Consider the following 24,899-nt stretch of genomic DNA (forward strand, 5'->3'; position numbering starts at 1 on the left):
GCAGGCCCAGCAGCTGAAGGTCGCTGGCCTGAGTGGTTTGTCCTCCACAGTGACATCGTGGGGTGTTGGGGACACCCTCTGGCCTCTGAGCACACCTGCTTAGGGATGAGCTGGCTGCTCTGCAGAGTCTGGAGGCAGGAGCTCAGATCTCAGGCCTGATTGCTTATCAGTCCTGACAGCCTTTACTCCTCACTGACATTTGAGACCTGGAGGTTGGGGAGGAAAATGTTTCCTTCTTGCAGCATCTGGCCCAGCCCCTACATCAGAGAGATCCAGAAAAGAACTGGGCTCTCATTTATCCTTCCACTCACTGGTCCAAGGCCAACCACCACCCTTGAGGCCCAGAAGCCGGTGTCCCTGCCTCGTGACCAACAGCGAGCCACCTTTGTCTGCCTCTCTTTCTCGTAGACAAAATATCTTCACTCACACAGAGATCTTCATGCTTGCCTTGGTACTTTGTAGCTGATTGAGCATGATTCTAACTTCCTTTCCTACCTGGCGGTCTCATCAGTCTTCATTTAATAAAAAGTCCCCAAACTGAGGGTCTGACATGCCCACTGGTGGCAGTAAGTGCTCCCACAACAAGGGGACTTGGTTAGATGTGCGGTAGCTTGGGAAAGCCTCCCAGTGATCACGTTCCTGCCCCTGCCTTTCAGATGGCCTCACTGACCAACTGTCACGTGCTGGCCACTTGCATAACGGTTCTGAGAGAAGGGACCCCCGAGTGGCTCTCGGGCTTGCAAAGCCCCACCAGCCCAGGACTGTACTAGGGATGGGGGCCAGGGCTGGACTGCACAGCCTTCCATACCCGGTGTTTACTGACCAGTGTCTGGAGGCTTCTCCCTGGTGGGAAGGCAACCCAGCAACGTGCCTCCGTGTCCTTAGAGTAAATGTCCCTTCAGTCCAGGGGATCTGGGCAGGTTCTTAGTCTGTAGCAGCTGAACTGAAGCCTGCCTTCACCCTGCCTTTATAAAAACCTGTTGTTTCTCAATAAAAGCATTTCCAAGGACTGTGAGGCCTGGACTAGCGTCTAGCATTGGGCCTGGCACGTGGAAGGTGCTCACAAATGTTACTCCTGACTTCTCGAGTAATGCATTCTTTATTTGTGTAGTTCTCAAGTAGCCTTGGTGACCCTGGGGCAGCTCAGCGGGTGGCTAACAGGAGTTTGGTAACCTGTCACGATGCACCCATTATCATATTTGGTCCCTGTGACCAGCATGAGCGGTAGCCAAGGCAGGGGTTGTATCCTGTTTGCTAAGTGGGAAAACCAGGTCTCAGGGCAGTTTTATTTTATTTTATTTTTTTTGAGACAGAGTCTTGCTGTCGCCCCAGGTAGAGTACATTGGTGTTACTGTAGCGCACTGCAACCTCAAACTCTTGGGCTCAAGCGATCCTCTTGCCCAGCCTCCTAAGTAGCTGGGACTACAGGAGTACACCACCATGCCCGGCTAATTTTTCTATTTTTAGTAGAGACAGTGGTCTCACTCTCGCTCGGGCTGGTCTTGAACTCCTGAGCTCAAGCAATCCGCCTGCCTCAGCCTCCCAGAGTGTTAGGATTACAGGTGTGAGCCACTGTGCTTCCCTTCTGAGCAGTTTTAACTGGTTAGGAGATGTCACCTGGCTGGTGAGTAGAAGGGCTGGGGTCCCAAATGGATGGGCCAAGGGCCCCTAGACCAAGGAAGTTTTAGAGAATCAACTGAAATATGTTCCATGGGACCCCAGTCCTGTGAAATGCCCTGTTTGACAAGGTTAAATGCATTTCTGGTGGCTCACACCCCAAAGTTAGGAGTATCCTTGATTGTTTCATTAGCAGATACTGGGTATCTACCACATGGCAGCCATACCAAATCCCTGTCCCTCAGAGCATGCATTTTAGTGGGGGAACACCACATCTACACAGTGTGACTGTCCTACGGAGAAAAAAGATGGAAACAGGAAAGGGAGGAATGGCTGTGCTGGGAGGTCGTGTAATTTAAAAAAGGACGGGAGGAAAGTTGAGCATGGACTTGAAGGTAGAGAGGAAAGGAAGCAGGAGCCATGCAGCTATCTGGGGGGAGTGTCCCAGGCAGGGGTAGCGGCCAGTGCAAAGGCCCAGAGGCAGGCGTGCAAATGAGACAAGCTGGTCAGTGTAGGTGGAATGGCTTGTGCAAGGGGCAGAAGAGGTTAAGGTCAGGTGGGCTGGTCGTGGAGAGCTGTGTGGGCCACTGTTGGGCTTTTGATGAGATGGGGAGCTTGGGGGGCTTTGGGTGCCAGGCACAGCATGGTCAGACTGGCTTTCCAGTGCCTGGCTTGGCTGGTGGAGACAGCAGGGGAAATGGCCAGAGCAGAAACCCTCTCCTGTGGCAGGAGGGGGCTTGGAATGGGAGTCAGACCCTTCCTGTGCAGGTGCTGCTCTGCCATAGCCAGCACAGATGACAAATGGCCCTGCCCCCTGCCCATTGTCATTGTCTTAGGTGAAGCGGCTGAAGCAGAGGTATAGCACTTTGCCCTCTGGCTCCTGGTCTTTAAGACAGAGCTGGACTGCAGCCTGGCCGTCTGCCCTTCTCCCCAGCGCCCTGCGTCGTAGGGGCCCACGGCTGGTGGGCTGGGCATGGCACTCACGACCCAGCAGCGTCTGACCAGCTGACCAAGTGTCCGAGTAAGAACCATTGTTGCCCTAGGCACGTGCAATTTATTAGGGAGCTTTGACAGCCACAGGTTCCGTCAAGTCCAGGGTGGGGGCTGCAGGGTGGCCTGCCTGCCCTGTAACCACAGTCACCAAATGTGTCTCACCATCTGCAAGGGGCTCCAGGATGACATATCCTTTTTGGCACTGTCTAGCCAACTGGAGTCACAGACCCCACCCTGGGCCAAATGAGCATTTTAGGAAGAGGGACAGTCCCTTCTAGCTCAGCCCTAGGGTAACTCTGGCCAAGGTTTTACAAGTTCTTATCGAAAGTAAGTTTCCTCGGAGATAGTGCTGAGAGCAATTTCTTAGCTGCACAGACCAGGGTCTGCTCAGGGTTGAAGCCACGTGGGGACCAGCCGAGGTGCAGTGTGGAAGGAGCTCTGAGTGGCCCAGATGGGTTTTATTGGTAGGACTCGGGCGGAAGCAGGAAATCCCTGCAGCTCCCTGCGGAGGGCGCAGCGCCGTCCCGCCCGCTCGCTGGCGCCCTCACAGGACGCAGCAGGTGCAGGACACGGGCCAGTGCCGCCGCAGCTGCTGCTGGAGCTGCTCCTTCTCCGCCGTCAGCACCTTCACCTTCTCCTCCAGCCTGCCCAGCTCCACCATCCACTTCTGAGGACGTCGTAGAAGCAGATGGCTGCGCCGACATCGTCCCGGGCCAGCCCACCCTCCCGCCTGGGCTTGAACTCGAGGAGGCAAGGCCCAGGGAGCCTGGGGGCCTCTCAGCTAGGTGGGGACCAGGTCCCTCAGCCATTTTGCCCCCGTGACCATGTCAGCCCTGGGGGTCTGGAGAGAAGGTTGCCAGTGTGCCAGGCCTGGGGAGGGAGGCATCCTCTGCAGCCTCTCCCTCCGCCGGGCGCCCTCTGCTTTTCCACCACCCGATGTTCCCCTCTTGAAAGGCCTTTCCTTGGGGCTGTTCCAGCACCCCTGCCTCCTTTCTTTCGGCCCGCCCTAAAATGCAGTACATAGCCCTCGGGGTTTCCTGGTGACTTCCAATATTCAGATCTCCCAGCTTCCTCAGCCACTCAGGATTGAATGCCTTAACCTCCCACGGGGGCCATGCAGGCACCACGGGAAGTGGGATGCTGTATAGATTTTTAAGAGGAGAGCGCTTGGGCCTCTCCCCATCGGCCACTGAACAGTGGAGTGGGGGGATGTTACTGGGGTAATTTTAATTCCACCCCTCCCATGTATTCATGGGGTGACACTGGACCCAGGGAAACGCAAGGGCTTGCCCAGGACTGCTTGGTGAGTGGCCAAAGGGCCTTGGGGTCAGCTTGGCCCCACCGCACCTGCCCCCTCGGCTTCCTTACCTGCCTGCACCACTCTTGGATGGCGCTGGCGGACAGTGGGCCCTGGGTGCTCCCCTCGCGCCGCAGGAACACCTCCCCCTGGTCTGTCTGGTAGAGCTGGGGCTCGCCCTGGGCCTTGGGGGCGTGCACGGCCAGGCGGATCACCTTGGGAAGGGCAACAGCAGCTCTGGCAGGTGCTGCACCTGACAGTTGGTGCCCCTAACCCGACTCAGACCTCATTGCTCTCCGAGTCTGTAGGGCAGCTTGGGGCTGGCGCAGGGGCTGCCCCAGCCTCTCCTCCGTGCCCTGCTCCACCGCTCCTGGCCCCGGCACACTCCACAGAGTAGCATGGGCCATCGTCTTGTGATGACAGATGACAAAACAGACCCAGAGGCCCTCCCGTGCCGCAGGCTCACCTTGAGGGGAACACTGGTCGTGGAGGTGCTGACCACAGGGATGAAGGTGAGGGTGTAGGCGTCGGGAAAGACCTGGGGCTTGAAGCCCTGCAGGATGGAGTCCACCAGCAGGCGTGTGCGGTCCTCATCGCGGTGGCTGCAGCGGATGCCCTGCACCAGGCCGCTGTCCTCCACGCCCACGAGCAGGCTGCCGCCCTCGCTATTGAGGAAGGCGCACACGTAGCGCCGCACGTGGTGCTTGAAGGCCAGGTTCAGGTACTCGCCGCCGCCCCGCTTGAACTCCATGTTGCGTGTCTCACTGCCCAGGAAGGCGCCCTGGAAGAGCTGCTCCTGGCCCAGGATCTCCTGGTGCATGATGGCACTGTCGGAGCAGACGCCACTGGGCCGGCTGTGGCAGCTCTGCTGCTGCCGGGCCCGGGACCGTTTAGGCGACGTGGCTGTAGGCCAGGCAGGCACTGGGAGGCCGGAGTCCGGGCTGGGGCTGGGGCTGGGGCTGGGGCTGGGGCCTGGACTCAGGCCACTGTCCTCCTCCTGCTGGGGTGGGGATCAAAAGCAGGGTGTATGGGTCCAGGCAGAAGTTGGGACCCTCAACTTTGAGACAGACTGCGAGAACCCCCAGCGGCAGCCCGGTCTGGGGTCCAGCCCCCACAGGCATCCTGATACCTGCTCCGCTAGGCTGAGGAGCCCAATTCTGCCCACCCTCCTGCAACCAGGGCGAGAAACCCTGCTGGATCAAAGGTTCACACCAGCCACTGCTCCTTCCCCTGCGGGCTGGGCTCTCGTCCTAGCTGAGCTGTGGGTGCCTGCTAGGTAAGAAGAGGTTTCTGCTCCCTGAGGCTGGGAGCTGGGACACCTGTGGGCCAATCTCTTCCCACTTGGGTTGCAGACAGGCCTGCAAGGCCCAGGACCAGATGATTTCAGGAGGTATCTCAGCACCCTGAGTCCGCTGTGACAGAGCTTCAGGCCTCTGAATTGAGAGGGGCTCCCAGAGCACCGCCCCCTTCCTGATCTCTCTGGAACCTTGGCCCACCACTTTCCAGGCTACTGAAAATTCCCCCCGAATCTCAACTCTCCTCTGCTTCTCCTGAGTCCCCTTCCGGGGTTTCTGCCCTGCTTGAAGTCTCTGGGCATGAGCCTCCTCACGGCCACTTCCCAGCCTGGGCCTCCCCAGCCAGCCCCTCACTGGTCTCCACACCTCCAGGCTTCCCCCTTCCCAGCCACCCTCCTCACTGACCCTAAGTGCCAGTCGGATTGTCACTGCCCCTCACAGCCCTTTCCTGAGTGTGCGCTGGGGCACAACCCTACTGGCCCTGCAGCTCCACAGAGAAGACAAATTTATCAGTCTTAGAAACCGGAAAATTGTCATACAAATGTGACATCAGGCACGTGTTGAAACATGAGTCACAGAACTGTTTAGTTCTGCAACAGTTTAAACACCATGGGTTTTCACCCCGAAAGAAGAAAAACCAAGATCGTCTGACTCACGGAGTGACCTGCCCTAACTTCCCACCCCCCAATAAAGCCCCCTGCTCTGCCTTGGTCTACAGCCTTGGTGACCTGGTCCCCACCCTCTGGCCTAGCTCCTTCCTCAGTTCCCCCTACAGCCTTCATCCTGAGCTCCAACGACAAGAAATGGCTTGTCCTTCTGCAAACGCAACATCGCCCTTCACCCCCAGGGCTCTTTTGCATGAGCTGTGTCCCTTGCCTGGAATGTCCTTCCCCCGAGTGCCTGTCCAACTCCCTGAGTGCCAGTTGGGGTTTCACTTCCCCTGTGAATTTGTCCCCAGAGAGCAGTGTGAACGCTTTCTGTCCTCCCACAGCTCCGAGCACAGCCACCTCGCAGCTCTGTGACCAGCTGTATCCGGCTCTGCCCACAGACGCAGGGCTCCCGGAGGGCAGGACCTGGGCCTGTAACCTGCCTTCCTCCTGGCACACAGCGGGCATGTCTGCCAACCGAGCAAATGGGCGGGGCCAAGCAGAAGTCAGGACCCCTGTGTAGCCTATGGCCTCCCAGGCCCGGAGGCTGAAATGTAAAAGAACTCAAGGAGGAGGCCACCCTTTGGCCTTTCTTCATGCAAGCACCGGGGCAGGAGTCGCACTGCAAGGCCCAGTGTCCCTCTGGGCGGAAGCTGGCAGTACCACCTCAAGCCATGGTCATTTGAGTAGCAGCCCCCAAGTCGGCAGGTTTGTCTCCACTCCTCAGACGCCCCTCCACCCCCACTCTGCAGGCCATTCACACCCGGGCCTGTCCCGCAGGGTGAAGCGTTGGGGCTTGCTTGGGGAAAGTCCCACTTACCTCTCGGCGGTTTAAGGGCCCCCGGCCCTCACCCACCACCAGCTCCTTCCCGTGCGCTGCCAGCTCCTTGAGGATCAGGTGCTCCTCCAGGGCCATCCGCAGGCGCCAGGGGAGGGAGGCCAAGGCGGCCTTGTGGGTGGCCACCTGCACCAGTGCGTAGGCCTTGCGCGGCCGCCTCACCACCTCGATATGCTCCCGCGCCACCGGCAGCTCAAGCCGCTCCAGGGTGTCTCGCAGCAGGCAAGCGAGCACGGGCACTGAGAACTGGGGGTTCAGATGTCCCACATAGAGAGTGTGCATTCTGGGAGCCGCCTGGAGGCCCGAGTCCTTGGGCAGGGACTCTTCTCGGGGGAGCTCTTGTAGAGGCTCCTCACCCCGGGGCTCCATGAGGGGCTACCACACCTGTGTTTACACTGATCTCTTCCTGGGGATCATGGGAGTGTCCCTCAGCAGGGGTTCGGGGACTCCTCACTGCAGGCTGCTCCTCCCAGGGCCTGGACTCGCCGCTTGGCCCAGGGCCTTCCAAGGGACTCAGGGCGCCAAGGCTCCTGGGAGGCTTGCAGATTGGCAGAGCCGGGCAGGGCCAGAGAGAGGGAGAGGGAGAGCACAGAGGGCCGGCAGGAAGGGGCCTGCCACCCACCCAAGGCCTAGGACAGGAAAGAGGAGTCAGGCAGAACTGAGCCAGACACAGCCTGTGAGGAGACAGAGGTTTGCCCAAAGGGGCAGAAGGGACCAGAACTCAGGTCTCCGAGGGCCCCACAGTGTCCTCCCAATGGCCCCAGGGGTCCTGTCTTCTCTCCCAATCCACAGGCCAGGGGCCTCTTGGTCCCCTCAGGGTCCTGCCCACCGGAAGATGGCCTCCGGGCACCAGCGAAACCTTTTCAAGAGGGCCCTTTGGAGAAGAGGCCTTAAGCCCGGACCCTCAGGACTGCCCAGCAGCCCCATTGCTGGAAACTTGTCAGGGCCGGGTCAGAAGGTTCTGGAGCAGAGGTTCTCACGCTTGTGGCACACTGACGAACGTATGGCCCCTCCCCAGAAAGATGGCCTTTGCATTTGTACACATAACGTGAGGACACTCACAGACCCTAAGAACTCCCCATCTAGACTGAGTCCACCATTTTTGATCCAGAGAGCAGAAGTGAGGAGGGGCAGAACAGGGGTTAGAGCTGGGGCTTTTGCACCCTCTGCCCCCAGGCCAAGGAGCCTCACTCCTGAGCTAAGGGTGTGTGGGGTCGTCCCTCTACTGATGACCCCACATACCCAGCCTCCGGTTTGCATGGTAGGTACCCATAGTCTGCATCTTTTCGATAGAGTCCTTGAGGCAGACAGGGCCTGCGGCTACCATGGCTGAGGTCGGGCATTCAGGTCAAACAGAATAGGAGGAAAGGGGAGGCCTATGACCATCATGTCCTGATGGCTCCTGGGGGAGCACGGGAGGTGCCTGCCCTGAGCTCCCACAGCCCCCTGACCCCTGGCCAGCAGCTCTCGGGGTACTTGGGGGATTGGCACGGGGGCAGTAAGAACCAGGGTTATAGGAAGTGGGCGGGGCCTGTGCGGCTTCCTCTGTGATCTCATGAGGGCCAACAATGCCTTCCTGGCCAGCCTCATGCAGACAGGAAACTCCCCAGCTCCCTGTGGACCCCACCACACTGGAAGCAGATACACCTGCCCACCCACCTTGCAGCTTGGCCACGGGGCTCCCACTCTCCGACAGCTTCCAGGACCCAGGGGCTGAAGACGTTCCCTCCATCCATAACATCTCTCCAGGCCCCAGTGCCCACACAGGCCACCAGTTGCCACCTCTTTCAGTCCTGTCACCTACAGCCTCCACCTCTCTCTCCAGTCACTAATCCCAGGCTCCACTGAGCACACTGCCAGGCCCACTGACGGATCAGAATGCAAGCGGCGGGGTCCAGGGCTCCCCCAACACCAGGCCCTTCTCTACGCCAGAGACAGAGGCTGCCGTCCAGAAGAGCCCTGAAAAATGGGTCAAGCACTGCCATCTCCTTGGAAGGACAGGGTTACCTGCTGTTTGATGGGAACCAAGACATGGGTGGTACACAACTTTTATTAATGCATTAGCTTTTATTACTCTGTTCTTGGACAGGTGGGGGCTGGGGTACGTGCTGTTCATCTGCGGCCCACACTGCTTCTGGAAGCCCTGACGGGGGACAGTGAGGATGGAGGCCACAGGCAGATGCTTCAACTAAGGAAGCTGTTTGACATCGAAGAGAAGCTGCTTTCCTTGCAAGCAGCCATTCTGAAGATGTTACTGAATGTTCCTGTAGGGACTGAGGGAGTAGCTTGGTAGGGAACTTGAGAAAAGAGACTATGGTGGAGGCAAGGGAGAGGCCCAGGTCCCAAATGGTGGCAGTGTGAGGCTCTGGCGAGTGGCCGTCAGGTGACCTCTCCTTGCCCTCCGTTGAAGGAAGCCAGGTGGGCCTCAGCTGTGACCGTAGCTCTGAGTCAAGGAATGATGGCCCTGAGCTCCCCATGCTCTCACCCTTCTCCCTCAAGCCTTTCTTGTTTCTGCCATCCATGAGCTGCTCTCGCAGCAGCTGGACAGCTGAGGCTGTAGTTTTGAGAGGGTCAACTCAAGTCGTGCTGAGGTTGAGTAGTGCAGAAACAGACAGCTGGCCAGGAGAGGCCTGCAGATGAAACACCTGAACACAACCAGAGGTGTCCCCCCTACTTATCTAGAGACCTTGCTATTGGGTGGCTGTTCTGCATGACATTTCCCAAACTGACTTGAGTGCTAAAACTTCCCCACTCTCACTGGCCATCTCTTTAAGGCACTCTATATGTATTTCTCTGGAGCCTTTAACAGCCTTATGTGGGCTGGACATCAGTTCCACTTCTTTTGGGGGTTGGGGGTAAAACTGTCTTTCATTGTAAGCACTGAGTACATTTACAAAAAAATTTTAAATACAGAAGTGAATTGCAATATAATAGACTTATTTACAGCATCTCGGGCTTTCTAGTAGTATTAGAAAGCACAGGTGCTCTGCAGGCAGCTCAGAGTGGCGAGTCTGGGGCTGTGGGACAAGCAGCCCTGTCGCTCCTCCTGCTGGATGTCTGGGACCTTACTGACAAACTGCATTTAGCACTGCAGGGAAAACCCTGGAATTTAAGGCTGCTTATGAAAGTGAGGTGGGGCATAAAGATGAAGTGCAGAGACATGCTGTGGAATGCCTCCTTTCATGTTATCTGGACGGGGTCCACTTGGTGGCCCACACGGCCATGATCTCTGAAGCCGTATCATGACAGGTGTCTGCCTTTTTGTCTGTCCCCAGCTCCAAAATCATAGTCTTTGCTAATTTCCCAGGGAAGCCAGTCAAGGAGCAGAGGGGCAGGGAAGGGGCATGAACTCAGCCACATGTGGGAGAGGACGTGGGTGTTAAAGAAGAGCAACTCTGAGAAGGGGTGTTGTGGATGCAGCCTTCAGGGTCCTGGGCCCATGTCACCCCTGCTTCATACCACCAACTGCCTGTAGATTCAAGCCTGACTTCCGGCAGGATCTAGCCCCAGCCACCACGGGGTGTCTTTGAGACCACAGTGGCTATGGCCGTGTCTGTGCTCTGGGTACTGCTGGCTTCTGTGAGCATCTGCAGTGGCTTTGGTATTGCAGGCACAACACCTGGCTGTGACTGTCCCTGGGCTGGAGGTTTCAAGCTGAGGCCACCCATGAGCTGCTCTCACAGGAATGTGGGAGTGAAGGAATGTGGCGGCAAGGCCAGATCCAGTGACTCAGGGTATTAGGGTAAAGAGGCTGCAAAAAGCCGAGGGCTGGCGAGGGGAGGAGTGTCTGGACTCGCTTCTTCTCAAGGTTTTCCACGTTTTTATTTTTGGTGGTAAGCAGAGGTGAGTCACCTTCAGGCTCTTCCAGGGAGCATGAGGGCAGAAACAGTGTGTCCACTTGGCCCACCAGTGTCACACTCGAGAGAAGGACATCAGGGAGTTCCACAAGGAAGCCAACGAGGAGTGTCTGGACAATGGAGGAAGAGTGGAGGGCGGATGTGGACCATGTGGCCAGCAGGCAGGGAGGAGCCAAGGATGAGGAGCGCGTAGAGGGTTCCAGAAAAATGACCTACCCTCCTTTGGATTCAGCCTTAAGTGGAGCCTAGACTCTCAGTTACCTCCTGAATGCCTGGTGTTTCCCTCCTGATCTCAGCACAGTCAACGTCATCTCCCCATCATGGCGTTGAGGGTGGGCACGTGAAGCTGATGCCACGAGGCCTCTGTCCCCCCGTCCTGCTTTCCCACACGCCTTCCCACTTCGTGGCTGCTGGACTGCTGGGGCCCAGAGTGGTCTCTGTGCACTGCAGCACGTGTGCACTGGGCCTGCCTGAGGCCACTTCAGCTGCGTTTGATGACCCTGGGTCACTATTAGAAGGCTTGGCTCTGGAATTATTTCAAAAGTTGAGGGTTTTTTTTTAGACATTCAGTTCTGACCCAAGAGGTTAGGGCAATATGAATAACGGGTTAAATCCTCTCCCTTCCTGCAGAACTTGACATTTGGTTACCTTTCTAGTTTTTTTTAACCCTGGAAACCAGATAAAAGTGAAACATTAATTGTTCAGGGCAACATTACTCATGGTAAAAATGATCCCCGATTGTAAATTATCTGGACTTGGAGTTCAATGTATTAACTATAAACACTTGCTAAAATGCCACAACTTTGGGCTTGCTACCGGTAATGACTCAACCGGGCATTTCCCTGGCGGAGTTGCTGGAAGCTATGCCTATTGAGTTGCTCAAAGAGGTATTAGCTCCTTTGGGGTATGAAGTCTCAAAGCCAAGGAAAGCCCCATTTTTTCCTGAATGTCTCATTTCCTTGTACCTGAACTGTCACCTGGGCAACCAAGGGGAATAGCTTCTGATGACTGGGCTCCGCAGGGACTATCCTCCTCACCATGCTGTCCTGCTGGCAGGCTGTTTCCTGTCGGCCAGCCTTCAAAGTAAACTCCACGCCCAGCGCTACACAGCCTGTGGAGTCCTGAGTCTGAAGGTAGCTGGATCTAAGACAGGCCCCTGGAGGGAGCTGTAAGCAGTAGGATGTATTGTACCCCTTAATAGCTATGGAGTTGTAGGCAAGTAACTTAATCTCTAAGCACCTCTGAAACTGGGGTAACACAGTAGTTGCTGTAAGGTTGAAATGAGATAACGTACAGAAACAACCCAGCACCATAAGCCCTCAAAACAACGTTCGTTATTAAGTTACATACTTTCGGCGACAAGAGGGTGTAAGGCAGGGTGGGTGCCACTTCGCTTCACAAGGTCCAACCTTGTGGCACGTCTGGCCAGCATACATGTGCCACTGTTACCTTCAGTTCCTCTGTCTCCTGGGTGAGGATCCCATCTGCTGTTAAGGCTCAGCAAGGCCTCTGTGAAAGTGCCCTGAACGCACAGCACAGCCTACCAGAACCCAGGGGCCGGGAGTCTGCAGAAAATGGGGGCCTGTTCTGGTTTGGCAGCCTTGACCCTGATTGCTTCACAGTGACTATGTGAGAACCTCTCGGTGGCCAAGTAGAAAAGATAAGTTAGTCATGATGTCAGAGCTGCCAGGGCCCTTAGGAATCTCATCCAAACCTCCCATGGCCAGATGGGGCCAAAGAAGGGAAATGACCCCACGAAGCTTCACGGCAAATAGGTGTACCACGTAGAACCTTACCCTGGGAGTCAAATGCCTACTTTGGCACTTCCTGCCTGTGTGACCTGAGCTTAAGTTTCCTCATCTATAAAATGGGTTTGTTGTGAAGATTAAGTGAGATAATTCTAATTCACGTAGAGCAGCTTATGTGGCACATAGTGACACACAAGCATTATTATCAGGTTATACTGCACTGAGCTGCTGCTCCCTACACCTGCTCTTCCTCCTCCTCTTCCAAACACCCCACCCCATTATAAAAAGGGATATATGGCCCTGAACTTGAACAACCTGGTCCCTGGTCAGAACAAAGGGTATAGGGCAGGCCCATCATGGCGAGGCTGGTCTGCATCTCTCATCACCCCACGAGGATGAGGATGAAACCCAACCAGGGAGGCTCTCTGGAGTTACTGACCCCAATATTGCTCCTTCCTGCTCTGTCTGGCTTTGCGTGGCTGCTGCACTTACCATGGTCTGGCTGCGCCCAAGCAAAGCCGTCTGAGGGCAGAGACTGGACGCACACACTGTCTTTCCAGGGGGCCTCCTCGATGCTGGGACCCCAGTGGGCATTTGGAAGTCTGTTCTTTAGGGACTGCTGGAATTAGAAGGATTCTTAAGGATAATCTTGTCCAAGATCCTCATTTTGTATATGAGAAAACTAAGACCAAGAGAAAGGGAGCGACCTGACCATTGAGTGCATAGTGATTTGGCTGCCAATTGATTAAAAAGACACTGGCATCTATATTGGTTTTTATTTATAAACAAATTGACATAAAATAAGTCCAGATGGCAGCGGGAGCAGCTGTGCTGCTGACTTGCTTACGAGGAAGCATATGGACAGCAGAGTGGGTGGAGACCCTTCCCTCCCACCCACCTTAGGGCCTCCTTGGCCTAAAATCACTGGGCCCATCTTTTTCGGCAGCAATTCTGGCCAGAGCAAGGAGCTGTGGTGGGTGACAGTAAGGGGCAGGGGACTCTCATTCCCGAAGATGAGGCCTGGGGCTAGAAAGGTCCCAGGAGGGAAAGACAGAGGAAGGTGACAGGGACCTATTCCTCACCATACCGAGTGATGTGGTTGAGGCGTTATGTGTCTGTCCATTCCAAAGAGAAAATGCCCTAGAGCTGTGTCCTCTGAAAAGGGGCCGCGCCTACGTGGAGAGGGCCTCTCTGGGACCGGGGCAGGGCAGTCTCCCTCCTCCTGAAACCCAGTGTCTGGTGCGAGAGGAGTATTAACTAGAGGGTTTGCCCAAGTGCCAGAAACAATAAATTAACAGTAAGAAAAGATCTTTTTTTTAAAAAAGGTAGAGGTCTGCACCATGAGTTTAGAGTCTGGGGATCTGGTGAGAAGGCAGGGGCTGTGGGGCGACGGGGGGCCACACCAAGCCCAGGCGGTGGCTGGGGGCCTGGGTGTGAGTGTCAATTCAGGGACCCGTCTTCCAAGGCCCTAGAGTTGGCCTCTTCCTCCAACGCTGTGAAGGTGTCCAGTCTAAATTCCTGGTGAGAGGCTGGCCAGGTTTCAGAAATAAATAGAGGGGACCGCAGAGGCACGGCAGGCCTGAGGGGAAGAGCAGCGCCAGCCCTGGGCCCCACACTCTCCCCTCCTCAGTCCTTCACGGAAGGACATATCGCGGTAGGAGAGGGTAGCAGTGGTGGCTCCGCACAGCCTCCTAGAGTCCTGAGGTGGCCTGGAACCCCACGGAGGCGCCTGGGAGTGGGCTGACGGCCCTCCTTCCTGGAAGAAGAGTGCCCCCACCTGCTTGACCACTCTGTTGTTGAGGCTGCGTCTCTCCGTTCAAAACTTGCCCTGCTTTAGCCGGTCGATGTGGTAGGAGAGCTTGAGTGCGGGCCCCAGCTTCAGACCCATGTACTTCATCATCATGTCACTGCGCAGCAGCAGCAGGGCCTTGCCGTCGATCTCCTAGGGGGTGGGGAGGTGGGCAGAAGTGGAGGGGGAGGCTCCATCAGAGTCCGATGGAAGGACACCCATGGAGGTGCCAAACACATAAGAGTCCAGTCTGGTTAACCTGCTGTGACACTGAAGCCTACCCGTTCTCCTTACCTTTTGTCCCTAAGTGTCCCTCCTTCTCAAACATCTGCTGCTGAACCCCCCAGATTAGGTTCTCCACACACACTGTACCACCTCCCTTCTCTGCTGCCTGGGAGGCAGTCTCCCACCCTCCCAAACCACTGAGGCGCAGCTCAACTCCAGCTCGCCCAGGAAGCCTCCCCAGTCAGTGGGCCTATTTTTGTATTGTCATCAGTGGTTTTTATATTGACCTTCAACGGTTATTCTAGGAGTCACTGTCTTTCCTGAGCAGCAGAGACCCCTCTGTGTGAGCTAGGCTCAAAGAGGCACATGCTGAGCAGCTGTGATCAAAGAGCCCCCTCCACGCCCATCTGGCGTGAAGGACTGAAGTGACCACAAAGGGAGCAGACCTGCTCTGCTACCCACAGGGAGGACAGCACCAGCAGCAAGGGCCGTGGGAAGCAGGTTGGAGGCTCAGATCAGGACTATGGTTACAGCAGGGGGGTCAGGAGCCATCCCTGGCCATGGAGCCAAATGGTCACTTGAATAGATGCTGGGAATTCATGGAGGGGAAGCAGATGACGGGGGACCGATGAGGGTGGAGAGTTGGGGGTCACCTGGCAAGGGACTCTTTAACTTAGGCTGAGGCCCCTGATTTTCACACCAAGGCAGGCAGATGGGAGAGCAAGCACTCCTGGGAAAAGAGATTGAAATCCCTGTCCCTGGAACTGAGTACCCCAAGCCACCAATCCAGTAGCAATGAGGCTGTATCACATCCTACACTAAAAGAGTGAGCTGAACACAGTGTCTGATGAGGTCTGTTTGAGACCCAAGATTCTGTTTTTAAGTATTTATGACGTCTCCTGTGTTTAGTTTCAAGGGACCTGGAACAAATACGTAGCCAATGCCCTTTCAGAGCCTACATGTTGCAGAAGCAAAACTCCCAGTGAACCTGGGAGAGGTCAGGCAGGGGCACCTACGTGTTTGCGAAAGAGGTCAGCGTGGGGTCCAAGCTGAGGATCAGCTTCCCGGACAAACTGCATCACGTCCTCGACTGTCCATGAGGAGGGGTCCCGGCCACTCAGTCGAGAGGCATCCCGGCTTTCCAGGTATCGGTCCGACCCTGCAGGACAGGAGGGCACCTACCATAACAGGTGGGGACTGGTTTGTAAATCCCCACCACTCTCCTTGGCACATCTCACTGGCCTTACAGGTAATGCTCACAGCAGTGCTAGACCATGAGCAAAGGAACTGCAGACAGCCTAGGGAGGGAAGAGTTTTTCCACAAAGGGAAAGTCAAATCTTTGTTATTTAAGGGTAGCTTTGATTTTTGGAAATAATCAGAAGAAATCTTGCACGGAGGCTGTGATTCAGTCTGAACCTGAGACAGTGGTACAAGACGGTAAAGGGATTACTTGGGTTCAGTAGGGGCTGGTGGGTGGGGCTGCTTTTGCCTTGCTCTGGGGGACTATTTCTAGACAGACCCTGGTAGCTGGGCAAAATTAGAGACAAATCTTTGGTGTGGGGGGAGAAAAATGTGGTAGATAATACTCTGGATTCTCTCCCAGTGCCTGGAGAATTAGCTGACCTCCCTACAACCTGACACACTAAGGTAGAAAACACTGTTTGCTTGGCGGCCAGGAATCTCAATGGTAATTTAGTGCTATGCTAAGAGCTTTTATCTCAATTTTGGCTCAAATATAACTCCTCCCCTTTCCCCTGTGGGATTTAGGATCCCTGTATTTTTATCATCATCTGTCACAGATCTCTTGCATGTTTTATCCCCTCTGCCCGGAATATGTCTCCTGTCCTTTCAATTTCTCCATTTTTTTGGGCTAACTCCTCCTTACCTAAGCAGGTGTTGGCTTTGAGGACCAGTTCCCTTATGAAACTTCTGGTCCAATCTGGAAATAAATGGTCTCACAAAGCATTCAGCATATCTCTTAGTTATAGCTCATTCTGTACACATTTTCCTACCATCAAACCACCTAGTAATCTATTCTCCATAATGCAACCAAAGGAACCTTTAAAAAGCAGTAACTGAATCACGTCAATATCTTCTAAAAACTCAATGCAATGGCCTCCCATTGCACATGAAATGAAATCTGAACTCCTTCCCATGCTTACCATGGTCTGCGAGGCCTCCACTGGGAGGCCCTGCCTACCTTTGGCCTCGTTTCACACTCTGCACCCACCTCCCCTCCCAAATCATCCTTTACTCGCCATGCTACAAACACACTAGCCTTCTTTCTGCTTCTTGAATAGGCCAAGCTTTTATTCTTTGACTTGCAATTTCCTCTGTCTAGAACGCTCTTTTTCCATCTTTTCATGCCTAACTCCTTCTCAACATTATGGTCTCATCTCAAATATCAACTCCTCAGAGAGGCCTTCTCTGATCTCCTGGTAAAAGTACCCAATTACCCACATAATCATTCTCAATCCAATTACCCTAGTTTTTTTCTTCCACAGCACACATCACTACCTAATTTCATGTATTCTTTATTTTATGTTTATGATCTCCTCCCTATAGAATGTAAGCTCTGTCTTGTTCCCTTCTATGTCTCTCACATAAAAGAGGGCCTGGTCTGTCATAGATGTTCAAACACATTTGTTAGATAAATGAATGATCATATAAAACAGCTACTTATGTATTTTTCTGTCTCCCCAACCAGACTGTCTTATTGAGGCAGGGTTCTTGCCTTGCTTATGTTTATGTCTACATCCTGAGCACCACGAGATGCCCTGTCAGACAACTACCAAGTGGCAGAGCTAACACACCTGTGAAAGTAGAAAGGTATAATCTTTAACTATCTCCTGCAAAGGCTAAGTATCTCCTCCCATTTTCCTTCATTGTGGGTCCCAATCTAAAACTTAAAGCATACTTTGCCTAGCCCAGCCCAGCACAGCCCAGCCCCTGCTTTCTGGGGAAGAGATTCTAGCATATTGTCTTTCAAGCTTGCAGCTGGGCACTGACCAGACTGGGGAGAAGTGTGCTACCCTAGCAAGCAGGGGCTGTTCAGATTACAGCCACAGAAATCCCAATGGCTTCTGGGAGGTGTTAGTAGACAGGAAGTTGAAGGGGGCTCTATGAGCCAGTCAATTCTCCCTGACCTAAAAGTGTACTGTGATGCTAAGAGAGAAACCAACTGCAGAGACTCTGGAGAGCAGAGAGAACACACACGGAGAAAGTGTATATGCATGTGTCTTCTTGGACCATCTTAGCTAATGCCTCTAATCAGGGGCTAGGAATTATACACACATATACACAGAAAATAGTACTATATATATAAATATATATACACACATACACACAGAGTATGCTATTGACTGAATATGTATCCCCCCAAATTCTTATGTTAAATCCTAACCCCCACAGTGATGGTATTAGGAGGTGGGACTTCCGGGCAGAGCCCTCATGAATAAGATCAGTACTTATAAAAGAGGACTGAGATAGGTCCCTTGCCCCTTTGGCCATGTGAGGTTACAGTGAGAAGATGGCCATCTATGAACCAGGAAGCAGGTCCTCATCAGACAGCAAATCTGTTGGTACCTTGATCTTGGACTCCCAGCCTCCAGAACTGTGAGAAATAAATTTCTGTTGTTTATATGCCACTCAGTTTACAGTATTTTGTTATAGCAGCCCAAATGGACTAAGACAATCCACATATGTAATACTATCATATATTTATGTGTTTGTCTGCTCTACTCCCATTAGAGTATAAACTCCATGAAGGCAGGTGGGTGGGAAGTAGCTAATTTATATGGAGGTCAGGAGAGATATCTCTGAAATGATGACATTTGAGCAAAGATCTTGAGGCAGAAGAGTGGATGGCATGTTGACAGTTTAGCAGGAAGGCCAATGGGTCAGGGCAGAGTGAAAGAAGGAGAAAGTGGTATGAAATAAGATCCAAGAGGCATGTATATGTGTGTTGAGTGGCAGAAGGAAGTGGCGGAACAGACAGTAGAGGACCCTGTAGGCCACTGAAAATCGCTGGCTTTTCTGAGTGAAACAGGTATATTTTAAGCAGAAGAGTAACATGAATCAACTTATAATGAGAAGTGAAATGGGCAGCCTTGCAAAATTAACAGGAAACTATCTAATCCTGCAATTTCTTAGTAACAGTTAAAGATCAATCCCAAGAGTTCTTTCACTAACAGGCACCCTGTAGGAGTTCTGTTTTGCACAACTTCTGAAAAGAGCTGAACAGACAGAAAAGAGATGTAAATCTTTCTCTCTTAAAATTGCTTTTGAGGGGCCGGGCGCGGTGGCTCACGCCTGTAATCCTAGCACTCTGGGAGGCCGAGGTGGGCGGATCGTTTGAGCTCAGGAGTTCGAGACCAGCCTGAGCAAGAGCGAGACCCCACCTCTACTAAAAATAGAAAGAAATTATATGGACAGCTAAAAATATATATAGAAAAAATTAGCCGGGCATGGTGGCGCATGCCTGTAGTCCCAGCTACTCGGGAGGCTGAGACAGGAGGATCGCTTGAGCTCAGGAGTTTGAGGTTGCTGTGAGCTAGGCTGACGCCACGGCACTCACTCTAGCCTGGGCAACAGAGTGAGACTCTGTCTCAAAAAAAAAAAAAAAAAAAAAATTGCTTTTGAGGATCTGTTTTTACAGAATTCCTGAGTGAACAGCAGGGTAGGAGCTTCAGGCTTCAGCCATATGAAAAGAGCAGAGTCCCATCTCCTGCGATAATCCTGATAATCCCTTCTCCAAGGAAAGACAGGAGAGCCAACTCTTTCCCTTTGACAGCCTGTTTCTGTTATCAGCTCGCTGCCAGGAAGAAAGGAAGGAGCTGATGCAGCAGTTTCTCACAACAATCACTATTTTTTTTTCCTTTTTCTTTGTCCCCATAAACTCGGCAAGCCACTGGCCTCAGTGCTGGCGGCCCCCTTCTCTTTCTTTGGGATGTCACACCATCTCCTTACTCTCCCTCTCATTCTCTCTGTTCTTCTAAGAAGATAAAATAAACTTTTTAACATATCTATCTATCTTCTAATCTTTGCGTGAGAAATTTTTCTCCACCCGCGCTGTGAACTCCTACTAAGTTCTCCACCCTAATAAGAAGGATCACTCTCATAGTCCGTATCAACAGCAGACTTTAGGGGCAAGGATAGAAGCAAGGGAGACCAGTTAAGAAGGAGGCTGCTATAATAATCCAGGCAAGAGACAACTGGGGCATGACCAGGGTGGGAGTGGTAAAAAGTCTCTGATATTATGAACAATATTCTAGAAATTATAAAGAACCCCCACCATTGTCAGCTCATTTGACCTTTACCATAGTCCTTCAAGGAGGTATCCTCACCATCTTTAGTTTAGAGAGGAGGGAACTGAGGGAACAGAGAGGTGAAGTGACTTCCCTGTCTGTCTTCAATTCCCATTTCTGCAGACAGCCTAGCCCAGGGCTCCCCCCACAGCCCTCAACGTGTACAGCTGGCGGCTGCTCTTCAAGGAGGCATGACTGTCTCAGTCTCAGAATGATTGAGGCGGGGGAGGCACATCGACAAGAGGCTAACTCATAGGGTCATGCCTAAGCATCCTGGATTAGTGAGATAAGAGGGGGGACAGACACAATATCTAAATTCTTTGAGATAAACGATTCTAGGGCTGACCAAATAGAATCCTCTTATAGCCTTATGCAGGTCTCAGGGTCAAAAGAGATTGAGACCGTGACTTGGCAGAGAGACTCACGATGTGTTCCAAAGGAGGAGTGAAGTTGTCTAGGAGACAACAGTGCCATGTGAGGTAGCCTATTTTGAGGTGCTCCTAGTAGAAACAGGGCCTTAGGAAAGATAACAATAACAGTAACTCCCATCATACCTGGGAATGACTTAGTTTCCAAAATGATTTCATACCCCTTCTTTGATTCATTTAACATTCCTGTGGAAAGACCCGGCTGGTATCACCATCTCCATTTTGCATATGAGGAAGACCTGAGAGGTGAGAAGACTCACCCAAGTCTCAAGGCAAGGGAGCTGAGGCTAGAATCAGCCCTCAGCTCTACCTCTTCTTGAGAGCTCTTTAGACTCCATTTTGCTGCCTTGCTGGGGCTACACAGGGGGGAAGGGCACCACAGACTTTTTCCTCAGTGTTAACCTTCAAGAAAGCTCTCTCCCTGCTGAGGCCGCTTTTCAGGCTTTGCTAATGGGGTCTTCTTATTCTTTCAAACCTCACACGCCTCTGGGCTAGGGGAGGGCAGAAAAGGAGTGTGTAGGTGACATCATTCTGGCTCTTCACTGCTGCTTCTAGACCATCCTCCTATGAAAGCTCATGGTCTTCAGAGGCTGATCAGGTACCCAACTAACTGCTCTTCCTGGTCACTGTTATCTATAGATCTCCGGGTTTCTACCCCTTGGTAAATGAAGACTATTTGGTACTTAGCTCACTACCTTCTGTTCCACCACAATTCCTGCCATAGTCCTCAGAGGCAACCCATTCACCTACCATGCCTCCAGGGGCTTTCACCTCCACTCTACTTCAAACACCTATGGCCAAGGTCACTGTCTGGTTCTTGCCATCATTTGGAACAAATCCACTTCAGAATTTTAAACAGCCCATTCTCCGACCACCAACCTCTTACCTTCCTAACTCTTCTGGGACTTATATCCACTACAACCATTATATCGCAAAGTTCTTTAGCGTATCAAACTGTCCATTTCCCCCATCCTTCAGCGGTGCATCCTTGCCACCCTGCCTTCCCAGATCCAGTGGTTGATGACCTAAACTGCTATCCTTCCACTGATTTCTTTACATGCTTACCCACTCCCTCCCGCTCTTGCCTGACTAGCTCAGCCAAAAAACCTTTATTTTCAAACTGTCTTTTCTCACCCTGTATCTAGGTGGTTAAGAACCACAGAAGAAAACCACAGCTCCTGCAAACTGGCTAACTAGTCTCTAAGAATTGCTGGGCTCTTGATGTTTCCTGCAAATCATCCCCTTCTTGACCCATTTTCTCCTGTCCAGTCTTTCGGTACTCCTTTCCTACCCAGCCCTTTCTCTATTCACTGATGGAAACACTCATTCTTCCCTCCTGTCCCAGAGAAGGTGTGCCTCTTTCTGGCTTAAGACTGACCCATCTGTCTATACCCTTGATCCCCATTTCTTCCCACCACTCCCAAGGCCTTACTTTCTCTTCTTTCCTTTATTCTTTTTTTTTTTTTTTTTTTTTTTTTTTATGTTGAGACAGAGTCTCACTTTGTTGCCCAGGCTAGAGTGAGTGCCGTGGCGTCAGCTTAGCTCACAGCAACCTCAGACTCCTCGGCTTAAGCGATCCTACTGCCTCAGCCTCCCGAGTAGCTGGGACTACAGGCATGCGCCACTATGCCCGGCTAATTTTTTCTATATAGATTTTTAGTTGTCCATATAATGTCTTTCTATTTTTTTTTTTTTAGTAGAGACGGGGTCTCGCTCAGGCTGGTCTCGAACTCCTGACCTTGAGCAATCCACCCGCCTCGGCCTCCCAGAGTGCTAGGATTACAGGCGTGAGCCACCGCGCCCGGCCTCCTTTATTCTTAATTTCTTCTTCTTGGAAGACTCAGGTTGTTTGCTGACAAACATGTCCAAAGTGCTCCCATTCTAAAGACCTTCTTCTGACTGACAGTCCCTCTCATTACCATCTTTCTTGTTTCTCATCAAACTTCCCTTGATGTTCTAACCCACTGCAGTCTGTTCTCACCATCCTCTACCACCAGTGAAGCTACTCTTGCTAAGATTGCCAATTACCCACTAATTTCTGAGTCCAATAGATATTTCTCAGTCTCAGTTTTACTGGAACTTTCTTGTGCTGTGCTCTCCTTCAAACACTCTCTGTTCCCCTGGCCACTGCAATGTCATATTCCTTTGTTTCTCCTCACTTTGAATGTTTCCTTGTCCCCTTGGTGGGCTCCTCTTCCTGTTCCCACCACCTGAACTTTGTTGGTCTAAAGAACTCCATCTTTGGTAAACTGTTCTTTTCATTCAACACATACTTCTTGGAAATGAGTGTCACACACCCTATAGTTTCAGCTACGATCTGTAAGTTGGTGACTCCCAAACATTCAGCTTCAGCCCAGTTCTCTTCCCAGAGAATCAGACCTTGATAGCTGCTTCCTGCTGGATATCACCTAGATGACCAGGTGCTCCTTTCACTTCCTTCTCTTCTATGGTTGGTTCCCTCTGTCAGTGAATGGCACCATCATCTATCCAAGCCACCACATCTAGAAACCTAGGAGACATTCCCCACTCCCATTTTCCTCACAATCCTGAAGTCTGACTAAATGTGCCTGGTGAACAGTTTTCAAATCCATTTTCTCTTCTCCAAACCTCTAACTTGCCTTAATCCAAGCCTTTGTCACTTTTGGCCTGGCCCACTCTAGTAACCTCCTAACCGGTCACTCTAGTCTTTCCTCAAATCCACACTCAACACAGCAGTGAATGATCTATTCAAAACACAAAACTGTTCATGTATTACCTTTAATTAAAAGCCTTCAGTAGCTTCACATTACCTACAGGATCAATTCTAAACTCTCTAGCATGGCATTTAAGGTCTTCTATGATATAAGCCCCCACCTTTCCAGGCTTTTCTCTTTAAAGTCCCAGTATTACATTTTATGTTTTAGCAATTTCAAACTGCATGCAATTGCTGTTATAGTCTGTGCTATTTTGTATCCCTTTGCTCTTATTCATGTTGTTCCCCTCTTCCTGGAAAGCTCTCCCTCCTCTACCATCCCTAATATGGTCGTCTATATAGTGTCAGACAAGTTGTCACTTCTTCAAGGAAGCCTCCCTTGAACACTAAGCTTGGGTTAAGTCTCCCTTCTTGCTGTTTTCATACTACCCATATCTCTGTCACTGTACTCAAGACAGTGTTTTACAATGATCTGCTTAAGTGTTTGTCTCCCCCATGACACCTGAGGACAAAAAGTGATTGATTTTTGCATCCCCATGCCGAACACAGATGGTGTTCAAATAAATGGCTAATGGATGAATGGATGAATCCGTCTTTGTCCCTTTTGGCTCTAGGTCTTTGGCTCTTAGTTTACATTATTCTTAAGCCAATCCCAGAGCTCCAATTACCTCCCAGGTGCCTGGCAAGGTACAGGTAAGCCCAGCCCCCAATCTCACCACCAGGCAGGGGGCAATGGAGCTAGGTCCTCTCTGGCCTCCCAGAGCTCAGGAAGGAAGGGAAGGAAAGGGAGGACAGGAGGGCCAGAACTCTGGTACGCTTACCCTTGGAGCACAGCCTGCGCATAGCCGAGGGAGTGCTCAGTGGGAGGCCACAAGATGGAAGCAAGGGCCGGTACGCAGGAGTTCGAAGATTCTGGGAGGTGCTGACAAGGTTGGTAGGATTCAAGGTGGAGTCCATTGAGTCTGAGTGTGGCTCCAAGGACCGGGCTAGACTATTCCCCAGGACAAAGGATTCACCTGAAAAGCAGTAAAACCAGAGTTAGAGCTTAGAAGCACTGCCAGGGTGCTGGCTCCTAGGTACCTGTTTGAGTGGAGCAAGAGACAACAAAATAGGAAGTCCTGGGCTGGGACGCAGGAGGACTGTATACCAGTCATGGCTCTGGCTCTCACTGGGTGATCTTAGTCAAGTTCAGTGCCACTCTCTGGACTCTGATCTCCTTAAACTCTTCCTTTTAGATTAGATGGTCTTTGAGGTTTCTTCTGGTTTGGATGCCCTATGCTTTTTCTGGAAAAGGGAAACCTTTAAAAAATGGAGCTATTCTAGGTTAGAAGAAACTCTCTTCGACATGAGATGCTAGAGCAGGGAATAGGGGTATCGGAGAAGAAATACATTTGCTTAGATGTACTTTAGAAGCTTAGAGGTGCTTTAGAAGAACTCAGATGTACTTTAGAAGCTGCCCGCTGCTCCAGCAGCAGGACATCTCAGAAATGTTTCTCGATTCCTGGTTAAAGGCTCGTCAGCAAAGGATCTGTTCCTATATTCCCTCCCTCCTTTTGTATTTTCCCTGTTCTACAGAAACATTTCAAGGAAGCTGGGGTTGTACAGTGCTTGGGCATGGAGACCAGAATGAGTGTTAGAATTTGGCTCTGCCATTCAGCAGAGTGCTTCCCTGAGAACCTCAGTCTCTTCATCTATAACATGGGAACCCTTTTCTTCCCAGGAGATTGTGAATATCAGAAGAGAATGGCTATGAAAACCTTTGTAAAGGGAATCTCACCCTGTTGTGTCTACACCAAATCCAGAGCCCAACACCAAGCAGCAGTGCCCAAACATTGTGCTATGGAACCTGAAGCAGACTCCCTCTCATGATTGGGTTCTACTGAAACCAAGTCAGTTCCTCAGCTCTGGCCACAGTATTCTCTGCCTGTGGAGGGGGGTTGTCTTGGGTACTGGACCATAATACTGTCCTTTGTGATTTTTCTTAGAGATCAGGTACTTAGATAATGCTTGGGATTTATTCAGAGCCTCTGATGAACACTGAATTCAAGCATGCTGTCTGGCATGCAGTAAGACCTCAGTGGCAAGATGGTTTAGGATTTTAGGAATACTTTCTAATACTCACCTAAAATTGCTTGGTAACCATGGGCTCAAAGTCAAATCTAGCAT

The 24,899-nt window shown here is 52.1% G+C and overlaps 2 protein-coding genes across 2 annotated transcripts in view; both read right to left on the reverse strand.

Annotated features, from left to right (window-relative positions):
- Window positions 1-3,154: 3,154 nt before the first annotated feature.
- Window positions 3,155-7,104, reverse strand: SLFNL1 (schlafen like 1). The gene is given in 5 exon segments (XM_069477781.1): window positions 3,155-3,277; window positions 3,979-4,122; window positions 4,374-4,904; window positions 5,443-5,457; window positions 6,670-7,104. Coding segments are annotated over 5 exon segments (1,248 nt in total).
- Window positions 7,105-13,056: 5,952 nt separating this feature from the next.
- SCMH1 (Scm polycomb group protein homolog 1) overlaps window positions 13,057-24,899 on the reverse strand; it is a 103,279-nt gene continuing 91,436 nt past the window's right edge. The window contains exons 10-12 of the mRNA XM_069479798.1: window positions 23,555-23,749; window positions 15,323-15,465; window positions 13,057-14,234 (exon numbers count right to left, since the gene is read on the reverse strand). Of these exons, the coding sequence (XP_069335899.1) occupies window positions 14,109-14,234; window positions 15,323-15,465; window positions 23,555-23,749 (464 nt within the window). The 3' untranslated portion in view covers window positions 13,057-14,108. The remainder of the gene's footprint in view (window positions 14,235-15,322; window positions 15,466-23,554; window positions 23,750-24,899) is intronic.

The sequence above is a fragment of the Eulemur rufifrons genome, chromosome 8, assembly GCF_041146395.1.
Source record: "Eulemur rufifrons isolate Redbay chromosome 8, OSU_ERuf_1, whole genome shotgun sequence".
In the NCBI taxonomy this organism is placed as follows: Eukaryota; Metazoa; Chordata; class Mammalia; order Primates; family Lemuridae; genus Eulemur; species Eulemur rufifrons.